This window comes from Sparus aurata, chromosome 3, assembly GCF_900880675.1.
Source record: "Sparus aurata chromosome 3, fSpaAur1.1, whole genome shotgun sequence".
Taxonomy (NCBI): domain Eukaryota; kingdom Metazoa; phylum Chordata; class Actinopteri; order Spariformes; family Sparidae; genus Sparus; species Sparus aurata.
The window spans coordinates 5920304-5932874 of NC_044189.1; the positions used below are offsets into that span (position 1 = coordinate 5920304).

At 41.1% G+C, this 12571-nt stretch overlaps 1 protein-coding gene across 1 annotated transcript; it reads left to right on the plus strand.

Annotated features, from left to right (window-relative positions):
- Positions 1-867: 867 nt before the first annotated feature.
- LOC115578694 (tubulin beta chain-like) lies at positions 868-11716 on the plus strand. Its single transcript, XM_030411784.1, has 5 exons — positions 868-1030; positions 6352-6460; positions 7443-7553; positions 7752-7996; positions 8092-11716. The coding sequence occupies exons 1-5, from the start codon at positions 974-976 to the stop codon at positions 8902-8904; spliced, it is 1335 nt and encodes a 444-aa protein (XP_030267644.1). The 5' UTR covers positions 868-973; the 3' UTR covers positions 8905-11716.
- Positions 11717-12571: the final 855 nt, after the last annotated feature.

Sequence of the window (12571 nt, forward strand, 5' to 3'; positions counted from 1 at the left end):
CCACAAATACACAAAATCTCCACAAATACGCAAAATCTTCACAAATAAACAAAAACTTCCACAAATTCACTCAAAACCTTGCTCAAAGAGACTGAAAACCTCAACAGACTTACCCAAAACCCCCACAAAGAGACGCAAAATCTTTATAAACCTCCACAAATTCCAGAAAAACCTCCACAATGACACACAAATCTCCACAAAGAGACTCAAAACCTCCAGAACGAGAGCAGCCAGGAGCTGAAAGTGTGAGCAGAAGAACAGGTTGCTGAGGACGAGTTGGACGACGGTTTCCTGAACTGAATCCTGATTTCCTTTAATCAGGTTTTGTGGAGTGACATGTTGTGTGGTTGCTGCTCGGCCCAGGACAGGAAGGCTCTGCAGCGGGTGAACCATCCATCCACAGAGCATCAGTGACAGAGGATGGGTGAGGTGTTTATTGGCTGCTTTGGTCTCTGTCCGTCTGTGATGGAGCATTAAATGAGTCAAACTTATTTTACAAGCCTGGTGTTGTCAGATGTTTTCTATCAGCGTTGTTCCTTTTTTTCCTTTTTTCCTTTATTCAATTTGTTCAGTTGTCAATGTCGTAATAATAAAGTATTTTTACTTAAATATTTACTGTCTTTGTCTGACACTTATAATGATAAATCGTTGTTGTAAATAAAGAAAGTTACGGAGTAGAAAGATGTAGAAAGACAAACACTTTGGCACACCCTCTCTTCTTTCGGTCCCTGTTGTTGAGACAAGGAAACCCCTTTAGAGAAATAACTCTATCTATCAGCCAATCAGAACGGGGGCAGCAGCAACAGCAACCAATCGTGAGCATGAACGGCGGTGGTGTAAAACTTTGGCCCCTCCCCCCCAGGAGTCTACAATCTGCTCTGCCTGTCAGTGTGTCAGTCTGTCTGTTATCAGTCAGTAGGTCAACACTGCTGCTTCATCTCCTCCACACTTTACCTACCGAGTACCTTCCATCATGAGGGAGATCGTGCACATCCAGGCCGGTCAGTGCGGGAACCAGATTGGTGCAAAGGTAAGAAGAAGAAGATGTAGTGACAACAAATTAACCACTTGTTGTTGTTGTTGTTGTTGTTAATTAACAGTTTAATCAAGTTTTATGTCAGTTTATGTCTTTAAACTTGTCAGAGCCCTTTTCTTCTGTGGTGTGTCTTGACAGTTTCAGAACATAAATTCATTTAAATACAACTTAGTTTTTGTGTCTTGCACACACACACACACACACACACACATTTAAATATTTGTTGTACATGATTAATCATGCATTACTCATGCAGCCCTGTATCTTCAGTCCAGCCATCTGTTTCAGTTTACCATTTACTCTGCTCATCTTCCACCAATTTGTAACTACATCTTAAATGTGATTACTTGTCTACATTTTTTTGAGTGTTAAACAAAGTTAATGATCCTTAGTGTAGTTCACTACAATCTTCATGGAAGAAGAGAGACTCATAGATACAATTTAATACAATACTCTACAAACGTACCAGTAAATATTATGTAATAACATTGAACCACAGTATGGCTGCAACTATTACTTTTATCAATGAATCTGCAGATGACTTTCACGATTAATTTAATCTATAAAATGTCAAAAATTGTGAAAAATGATCCTCACAATTTCTCACAACCCAAAGTGACGTCTTCAGTTTACTTCCCTTTTTCTCAATCCGCAGTCCAAAACCCAAAGATTTGTTTTTTACGGTCACGAATGAGAAGGAAAAGCAGCAAATCCTCACATTTAAGAAACTGGAACCAGATAAATTATTATTATTTTTTTTTAAATGACTGAAATTAATGTTGATTATCCAAATAATTATTTTCTTCAGATTGACTATTTTAAGAATGAATCAGTTGTTGCAGCACAAACTCAGTCTAAATAGAAATGAGGCAGAAATTTAACCCAATACTGTTTCTACACTTGATGAGAAAATACAGTAAACACCATCAGATTGATACAAAGTACATGAAACAATAAATCACTGTTGAAATCTCTGTGTTGTGATGGGTCATAAAAGTACCACAGAGGACTGTAAGATTGAATAAATACACTTGCAGCCCAACAAGCAATATATTTGTGTGACACTGTAGTAGAAGATTAAACAAACCTGATAAAACCACTTGAACTAATACGTGAGAACAGCTTGTAGGATTACTGCAGTGATTCTATATTTCGGGGATAAATGAACCGTAATCTCCACGCAGCGTTTTCGCATATGATTACAGTAACAATCACACATTTGGAGCTGTTGGCAAAACAGCGGCTCAAGTCATTGATCCATGATAAATGAAGCTGGCCAGACCGCAGCAGACGCTCGGGGCCAGCTGCTGTCTTGGCCGCCTGGTGAGCCGGACTCTTTGTCACGGAGAAAAAAAGAGAGAGGAAACAAACGAGAAGAGGGTGAAAAGAAAGGAGAAGTTTGCTGGGGCAGGGGAGAGGAACGCAGCAGGAGGGGCTGGAGGGGGGAATAGACAAGTGTCTCAGTGTCTGTCTGCTCTGAAAGCACAGATGAGGTCATTTAAATAGCTGCTTTTCCAGTCGGTGTATCACATGCACACGCCCCGAGCCCCCAAATCCACCGGTGACCCTAAAAAAACCTTGTTTACTCGTGGACAGGCTCCAGAATGAGGCTGTGCAATCCCACCAAACCCTCAAATCCTGGTTTAGGTCATTTACTGTTCAGTGAATGATACATTTCATGACAGAGCAAGTTTTCTGCAAAATGAATAGTTTATATGTCATCACCACATCGAAGGTCCCATTTATCATCAGGTCTTGAATTATATACTCATCGAATTAAAGGTACAATTGAGCTTTTTGCAATTGTATTTCCAAACTAAAAACACAAAACAAACGTGTGATAGAAGCAGCCTCTCTGTTAGGACGAGCTTCTGGTTTTGGATTGACCAGTTGGAATCTTTCTCTTTCTTCCCTGTTTGCTTCCTGTTTGTTCTGTTTCCTTCAGTGAATCAAAATGATCGCCCCAATATTGAGAAATTTATATTATTATTATTATTATCGTCTTGGTATCAGTGTTGGCTAGAATTATAGCCAATAAATGGATCTGGTAATATGAAGCCAGATTGTTTTCATCTACTTAAAAAGTACAGAATCTAACCCCTTCGATATTCGAGGAGGCAGCATGCTCCTCAAAAAAATAGTTTTGCATCATGACAATGAATATGGAGAAGAAGAAGAAGAAGTGCAGCACGTTGGTGTCAAACTGCTGAACGAGATAAACATCTTATGTCATCTCTTATAATCTTAAGCATACTGTTGGAGTAAGTGAAGGTACTGACAATGTAAAAATAATGGAGGGGTGTTGGAACCACGGCTGCCAGTAGAAGTAAACATTATTTTACAAAGCACTCTGTCGACTGTGTTAAGTGTCATCTTTGTGTAGTAATGATAATAATAATATGAGAATAAACTTTATTTATACAGCACTTTTTTAAACAGGATTACAAAGTGCTTCATAAAAGAAAGGAAACCCAGACATGGCAGAAAAAGAAGAATAAAAGACATGAATATGGAGGATATAAAAACTATAAAAGTGAAAAAAAAAAGTTCAAGTACAATAATGTATGTAAAACAAAAATGTTTCTGTAAAATAATCTGTGTATTATGAGTGAAGCTCATATCTGTCATCTCTCTAATTGTACTTCATTTACACACCATAAAAGCACTTTCAACACAGATCGCTCTCCGGTCGAAGAAACACTCAGAAAGTCGTGTGATTTGAAGACTCTGACTCTTGCAGACGAGCTCTGGGGCTCTTGGCAGGACAACAAGAGGCGTGGCAGCAACATATGGGCTGACTCAGGCTGCACTTCTCAATGGCCCTGATCAGTGAAGACAGAGTGTATTTACAGAGGACTTAGCGAGGCTGAGGTCATCCTCACTTCACAATGGATTAACTTTGCCTGAACTCACTCATTTACCCAAATCTAGCTCCGACCAGAACCTGCTCAGATTTCTGTTCTTTTTCTGGATCCAGTGAAATATGAGATGGGCTCAGCCTCAGTAGTCCAGTTTGTGTGTTTGACATTTGTGAAATTGTTAAATCCACCATCAATCTGTGCTTATATTCAGCCGGGATGTGCCGTATTAGTTTAGTTAATTACGTAATTAGTCAGTATTCTTATTGCTTTGAGTGTCGCCCAACAAAATTCTGTAGGTCAAGATATTTTTTTGCCAAACTGCTCGACTAAAAACTTATTTCCATGGTGATCACAGAGGGGAGGGGAGGGACAGACAAAGATGATGAGGAGGTGACAAGACTGAGGAAGAAAGAAATCCCCCCCCCCCCTCTCTCTCTCTCTCACACACACACACACACACACACACACACACACACACACACACACACACACAGAAGTGTCACCCTCCCTCTGCTTATCTCCCCTCCTTTCACAGTCCACGGTAAAGATTAGGGTCAGCTGACTGAGCTGGTGTGACAGTCTGTGCTGGTGTCTTAACTGAATTTGGCGTTAATGTCTCAGCCTGCAGAAACCAGGCCGGCTGAATCCTCTGAGAAAGCTCCGCTCTCACCGACCCTCCCACTGCAAACTGAACAGGGACTTTTAGTACTAGATAAGTTGAAGAAAGCGTGCAGTACTTTTTTGTGCGAGATTCCCTAAACTAGCCATAAAATTCCAGGTGGGGATAATCGGTGGCTTCTGGTGCTCACTGATTAATCATATTTTCATCATCTTTCCGATATGAACATGCACGATAAGCACAACGCTAAATACTGCCACGCAACATCTGAACACTTGAGCTACCAGAACAGCCCTGGATTATACATGCATGATAGATCTGGATCCCAGACCCAAAGATGGCGACAATTCAGGCCAATGGAAATTGCTCGCCTAGCCAATACACCACAAGTTGCTTACTTCAGGGTTTAATTTGTGTGTATGCAGATTCTCCGTGAGACTCACAGGCCTGCTGAATATGTGCAGCACAGTTTCTCCTGCTGGCTGTGTTGACATTACAGCTTCTCTTCGCTCTGAGGAAGGTTTTACAAACATGAAACCTCTGTGGATCAAAAATAGATGATAAAGAAAGTCATCATTGATCTCACAAAGAGACGTCTCTTTAATAGAGGTAGTGGGTAAAAAAAATGATTTTTTTGGGCTGAAGCAGGAAATTTTTTGCTGCAGGACCACAAAAGGCCACTGGGCAAACTTGGAAGCGATGCAGAGCTGCACCTCCATCGTCCAGGTGGATGATACATCCATGCCCTGGAAACATCAGGCTTGTTTTCACTCCATTTTGCCAATAAGATGGAGCCCCAGCTACCCGTTGGCCTCGCTGCAGATTCATTTGTGTGAGTTCGGTAGGGAATAAAAATTCTTGTTAGTAGTTGTAGCTACAGTTCACTCTTTGCTTCTTTTCTGACACCTTTTTTCATTCTGCCCCAGGACTTCCTCCTTTTGTTGTGGAGTCCTGGTCTCAGACCTTTAACCTTTCTTTGATGGTCACCAGAGCAGAAGAGTTGTCTCGGAGCTGTTTTTTTCACATGCCTCCTTCTAATTGTAGCTGTGATCAGGATCAAAGCTGCAGTCCCTTCTGATTTTTACGCCTCTAGGTCAGAAAGAACAAGCTGGAGCTGTCACAGGACTCTCCATGCTTGTACTCTTACACACATGATGCAGTGTGTGTGTGTGTGTGTGTGTGTGTCCATGAAATGCAGCCCGTACGATCAGAGACTAGTTCACAACACGGTGACTGTCGCCTGCAGAAAACTTTCTTTAACCAGATTAAGAGAAAGAAACAGTGTTTTTGCAGAACATGTTGCTGTTTTTCGGTGATCTTGTGACTGTTAAAGGTAACAGCGTGTTCTCAGGGAGCACAGACGACAGAGGAGGGATTGTAGGCCGCGCTCCTCTCGGCCCTGAGTAAATTAGTTTTACAGTTATGGCCTCAACCAGTGCACAAAGACACCTCTCTGTAACACAGTGGGTCGTAAACCTTTTCACGTCAAGGACCCCTGAACTGAGACAAATAACACCACGGACCACCATCTGATAGGGATTAGTTAATCTTTAAGATGTTTTATTACATAAGCTGTGTGAAACCAACCAGTTATACCAGAATTAAAGCTGCAAATAGATGTTTTGGGGTTTCAAGCCCAGTGGAAATGTTTTATTTTAAAGTCTCAACAGATTGGATTTGATCAGTTATATCTTAACTGAATGTAGGTAATGGAAAAGATTCTGTGTCAAACACATTTGCATGTATTTATAAGTTAATTTATTAATATTTCAAAGTTATATCACATCATTCCAGCACTCAGCTCCTTCACTGTGTGTGTGTGTTTGTGTGTTTAGTTCTGGGAGGTGATCAGCGATGAGCACGGCATCGACCCAACAGGAACCTACCACGGAGACAGCGACCTGCAGCTGGACCGGATCAGCGTGTATTACAACGAGGCCACCGGTAAGCACAACCTGAGATGTTCTGAGGTCTGTGTTTGGTAAAACGAGGGGAGAAGTCCCCCGTGTGGAGAGACCGGCTCACTGCAGCTGCAGGGAATCAAATGTAGATAAAAATACAACCAGGAGACACTGATGTTGTGCTGATAGATTTAGATTAGTAAACCTACATGTGCACATCACCTGCTGTTTGTCTTCAACTGTTCACATGAGGAGATTCAGCAGATTCTCTGCCTAAAATATATTGTAGATAACATTTGTGTAAGATAATCATGTTTCATTGTGTTGGTACTTGGTACAGGTGTACAGTTTGGAGCCCTGAACATTAACAGATATGGAGCCATCACAAAAATGCCTGCTGGCGGCCATTTAACCTTCCACCATAAGGCTTTTGTCATCATCATCAGACTGAATCAGCACTCGGCACTGTGAATATAACAATGTCAGTAAAAGTCAACCGAAGTAGTGTATGACATGATATGATTTGCAATGTGGATTCTCAATATGACCACATTATAGATAATCTTTACATTCAGACAGCTGCTTCCTGTAGTTATGTTGTGTTTGGCTCCATCTTGTGGCCACATGAGGCACAACATCCGTACACCTGCTGTTCTCTACTTACCTGAGGGACATGCAGTTCAGTGCTCTGTCATTACTGCCAAATGTGACTTTCACAACATATGGAGACTCATGCAGGCGCAGTGGCTGGAAGCTCTTTAAAACCTGCTACATTTATCTAATAAAATTGACAATTAGTTTATGTTTTTTTTCATTTTTCTGGCAGAAAAATGGCTTCTGTAATAATTTTGTTGCTGGTAAACAAATTGTCGAATATGGATCATGCAGCCTACATTGTGTCAGTGCAGGGATAGAACCCAGCCGTAGTTTTCATTATTACATTTTTCTGGTTTGCAGTTGCTTCTTAAAGGTTTACAAATACATTACACATTGAGCTGACATGTTGTTTTGGTCCCTGTGTGAAGGTGGGAAGTACGTGCCCAGAGCCATCCTCGTGGACCTGGAGCCAGGCACCATGGACTCAGTCCGCTCCGGACCCTTCGGACAAATCTTCAGACCTGACAACTTTGTCTTTGGTAAGAACAGACACGACTGGAGACGAGTTTGAGTCTGTAATGTGGCCTTCTGTAACAGAAGAGGTCAGAAGTCAGAGCTTGATACAGAATATTAGTCAAATTTAACATCTTTACTGAGGATACTTGAAAGCCAACAGCAAACAAGGCTTTGGTCTGCGGGAAAGAAAAGATTCTAGCTTCATTATTTTCCCCCTTCAGGTCAGAGTGGAGCAGGAAACAACTGGGCCAAAGGTCACTACACAGAGGGGGCGGAGCTGGTGGATTCGGTCCTGGACGTGGTGAGGAAAGAGGCCGAGAGCTGCGAGTGTCTGCAGGGTTTCCAGCTCACACACTCGCTGGGAGGAGGCACCGGCTCCGGCATGGGCACCCTGCTCATCAGCAAGATCAGGGAGGAGTACCCTGACCGCATCATGAACACCTTCAGTGTGGTGCCCTCTCCCAAGGTAACATCCGATACCGAACTGTCAAATAAAATAGTTTGTTCTTGTACTGTTGCATACAAACTGTAACCTACATCTCTTTGTTTCTTTGTCGTCAGGTGTCAGACACAGTGGTTGAGCCGTACAACGCCACGCTGTCCGTCCACCAGCTGGTAGAAAACACAGACGAGACCTACTGCATCGACAACGAAGCCCTTTATGACATTTGCTTCCGCACTCTCAAACTCACAACTCCCACTTACGGCGACCTCAACCACCTGGTCTCCGCCACCATGAGCGGCGTGACCACCTGCCTGCGTTTCCCCGGCCAGCTCAACGCCGATCTGAGGAAACTGGCGGTCAACATGGTTCCCTTCCCTCGTCTCCACTTCTTCATGCCCGGCTTTGCCCCTCTGACCAGCAGGGGGAGTCAGCAGTACCGCGCCCTGACGGTGCCCGAGCTCACCCAGCAGGTGTTCGACGCTAAAAACATGATGGCGGCTTGTGACCCTCGCCACGGGCGCTACCTGACGGTGGCCGCCGTGTTCCGCGGCCGCATGTCCATGAAGGAGGTGGACGAGCAGATGCTGAATGTCCAAAACAAGAACAGCAGCTACTTTGTGGAGTGGATCCCGAACAACGTCAAGACGGCCGTGTGCGACATCCCGCCGCGCGGCCTCAAGATGGCCGTGACCTTCATCGGCAACAGCACGGCCATCCAGGAGCTGTTCAAACGCATCTCCGAGCAGTTCACCGCCATGTTCCGCCGCAAGGCCTTCCTCCACTGGTACACCGGAGAGGGCATGGACGAGATGGAGTTCACCGAGGCGGAGAGCAACATGAACGACCTGGTGTCCGAGTACCAGCAGTACCAGGACGCCACGGCCGAGGAGGAGGGAGAGTTTGAGGAGGAAGTGGAGGAGGATGCCTAAAAAAAAAAAAGTCACAAAAAGTGATGCAACATGTTCTGAAGAGAGAAAAGAAATTAATAATGAAAAAGAAAAAAAAAAAGAAAACAGCGAAAAGAAAAATATTGTGATCATGATGAGGAACGCTGGTTAGAAGTATGTGGGTCAGAAAAGTTTAATGGACGGATGGAAACAATGAGAAGGAAGTTTGAATGTGGGCAGAGAAAAGGATGAGACCAAAATTCATGTGCCATGGTTTACAGTTTATTGTGACGCCGTGTAGGCCGAAGACGAGCCTCCCAAAATCTTTCTTAACCACTTCCACCTTCAGCTCTAGTTACTAGTTATTATTTAAAGTGTCGTATTGCACAAACATTCACTCGCACTCCATGCAGGCCTGCAGGAGTGGAGCCACGGGAAGATTCATACTGCAAGAAAAACAGGAGAAAGATTGAAGAGAGGTTAAAGTTTTAAATTTAAAAGAAAAAAACATTTCCTTATTGCCAAATCTGTGGTGTGATGCGGTTAATCCAACCTGCAAAATGAACATTTTATTTCTTAACCTCTTTAATTTAAGAGTGTTTCCTCTGAATATTTCCCCTCCCTCCATGTTTTACTCTTTTAACCTACAATGGCCCTGATATGCTGTCTTACGTCACCTCCCGCACGTGAAAAAGAATTTGGAAAATATCCTCGGTGCTTTTTTCACGGCGTTAGCGTTTAGAGAAGTCCAGCTGTGGATGTTTTTGATTCCCAAGTGTTAAAGACAAGAGTTAAGTCAAAGAACGTCAAAGTGTTAGAAACCGTATAACTATGAGCTGCTTCAGAAACATGACATCATGCCGTCATCAGTGTTAACTGCTTTTATCAGTGTTCACTTCTTCGAGCTTCAGAGATAAATGTGATTGTAGCTCAACGCTGTCAAACACAAGCAGAGAGGTACATTAACATTTATATGAAAGATTAAACTTGTCTCACTCAGTTAATCAGGTCAATAATCCGACCATTGTTTTCTCACTCCAGTTGTAAATATTAATTTAAAAAAGCTCAAAATTAAAGAAGAAACACGTGTTCTTTTGCACAATAACTTTATCGATTTTTTATTAAAGTATATACATAATAAGAGACCTTAATAATGAGAAGAGCAGAAATAATTTCATTAAAAACAACTATTCAAACAGACACAATAAAACATTTAAGGATTAGAAATACTATACAACAGAAATACAGAAATATGATATAAATAAGCAAAATCAAAATAAGAGTATTGTGTCAGATCCTCATTTCCTGCTCAGGATCTAAGTTAAAAAGAACATTTTTTTATTTTTAAATCTTGTTTTCAAATCTAGTTGAACAGTTATTATTTTGATACAGCACAAATTCTTCACCGTCTCTCTCTCTGTTGGTTTGATGTAGACGGTTGTGAACGCAACTGTCTTCAATTTAACTTGCACATAGAAGAAATATCTTTTAACTGTCTCTGAGTTTGAGTTTAAATTTTCTTGGATTATCCTCAAAATAGAACAAAGTGGATATAACTGTAACTCCGTATCCAGGATCAGCCTGATCTCTTTCATTTCATTCCAGTATTTTTTACCGTCTTACTTTAAGCAAAGTTTTCAATCAGAATTAAAACTGTGTTTGATTGAATTACTGACACGCAGACAGACTCCAGTAAGATTCATGTTACAGCCTTAATGCAGCAGCAGCAGGATTTATCTCAGACGTCAGCCAACGTCATGAGGAGGATCACACGCTGCAACACGCGTCAACAACCGCCGTAGCTCACGGATAGCATGTTAGCTTTCTTCTGATCTATTTTCCATTCCATCATCGTGGGTACGAGATCTGTTGAAGGTCGGAGCTCATCATGTGTAGAAGCATCTTTGCTGTTGTTGGATTAGAAGCTTGTATCTGCTGTAATAAATCTAAAGACAGTTACAAAACATTTCTGTCTCCGTGTCCTCCAGACTAACTCTTTACACTGGTGGCTCTGATGTGCCCCCCACATTTTCATGCACCTGCACATCATTTAGGTGCATCCAACAATTTATAGTAAGACCTTTTTTGTCAGATCTCACGCACATTAATTTGTTGACACATTTTGTAAATGTAAAGAGGAATAAAGGTGCAGATAAATGTTTTTTTGTTGTGTAAATCACAGCACACAACAAAAATGGTCATAACCTCAATTGTTTTTAAAAAAAATTCGAAGGAATGTGTCTGCACACCCATTTTTTATTTGTTAAAAACAATTCTTAGCATAAAAAACATTAGTTTTAGAATCTTTAGTTGCACCTGACAGATGTTGGGCTGCATGCAGATGTGCTTTAGTTAGAAAATACAACTAATTAAGGATGAAATGATTGAGTGAGATGTATTTCAGAGTATTAAAATCAGAATTCTTGTTTTACTTTCTTTCTTTTCTTCTTTACTTTATCTCTTCAGTTCACTCCTGGTGTCCAGAAATGATCATTCAGCAGCTCAACTTGTGATTCTTGTGTGTGTTAACATCTTAATTATTGAGACTTTTGAAACACATTAAAAAAAAAATATATATATATAAAATGCCTGAGTGTTTTTACCGTTGAAAGTAAAACCACCAATTTGCAGCTTTACATTTCGTTCTATAAAATGTTTTGTCCTGTGAAGAAGTTTCACATTGTGTTAAATGTTAACGCTCTAAAACCACCACAGTATTCATCCACATCAAACAGTGTCAGCTTTACTTTACTGTCAGTAGATTCTTTAATTCCTCTGTAAGAGTTTGACCTGAGACCCCAGTGACTGTGAAACGTGTGAGAGAAATAAAAAGACATTTGTAGGAAACAATAAACTTGTTGTGTTTGTCCTTATTGATGAAAATACTTTAACTATATATTAATCTGTTTATTATTTTGTATGATTATAGTATTTCTACACAGCAAATAATGAAGAAATGATGAAAAACGTTGATCAGAAGTTTTAATAAGAGTTCAAGGTACCGTGTTTATATTTTATCTGATCATCTGGCCAAAATCTAAATATACTAAGTTTATTATGACATGATTAAACAGTGATTAAGACCAAAGGACAGCAGCACCACAAAGGACTGGGACACATTCAGGACCTCGGACAGAGGCAGCGAACATCATGAGTTTACTGCTCCTGCAGATGCGTGTTTGTTAAAGGGTTACGCCAACAATTTCACACATTACAGTGTGTTTACAGGTCATCAGGAGCTCTGCTGCACATGTGAAAAGAAATATACTATAAAGTCTTGTGTGGCTCCAGAGGAAGCTGCATGTAATCTGATAAATTGCCTCCATGGATGTCACTCAGGGGCTTTGTTGCATTGTGGGTAATGTAGTTAAAACAAAACATTGCACTGCTCTCACACTGTTGGACTCATGAGGACGGTTTATGAACAAATGACCAACATCAGTACAGCAAAACCAGAGACATCACTTTTTAAAATTCCACACATTCTTCAAAACCTGGCGCCTACATTACCCACAATGCAATTCACCCACAGACAGCACAGTACAGTAATACTCCCCCCTTGACCTTTAAAAACATTTTAATGTGTAAAATTGATAGAGTTAGCCTTTATTTTGACTAATTTATTATTTACTTATGAATGTGGACATTTCCAAGAAAGCAAAGAAGAATAATTTCTGTTATCATTATTTTTATTATCATAATTATGAGA

Bases quoted from the DNA above. Each gene is read 5' to 3' on its own strand.
- LOC115578694 (XM_030411784.1), top strand. From the start codon at position 974: ATGAGGGAGATCGTGCACATCCAGGCCGGTCAGTGCGGGAACCAGATT. The intron at 6,461-7,442 runs GTAAGCACAACC...CCCTGTGTGAAG, and splicing joins GTATTACAACGAGGCCACCG to GTGGGAAGTACGTGCCCAGA. The intron at 7,554-7,751 runs GTAAGAACAGAC...TTCCCCCTTCAG, and splicing joins ACCTGACAACTTTGTCTTTG to GTCAGAGTGGAGCAGGAAAC.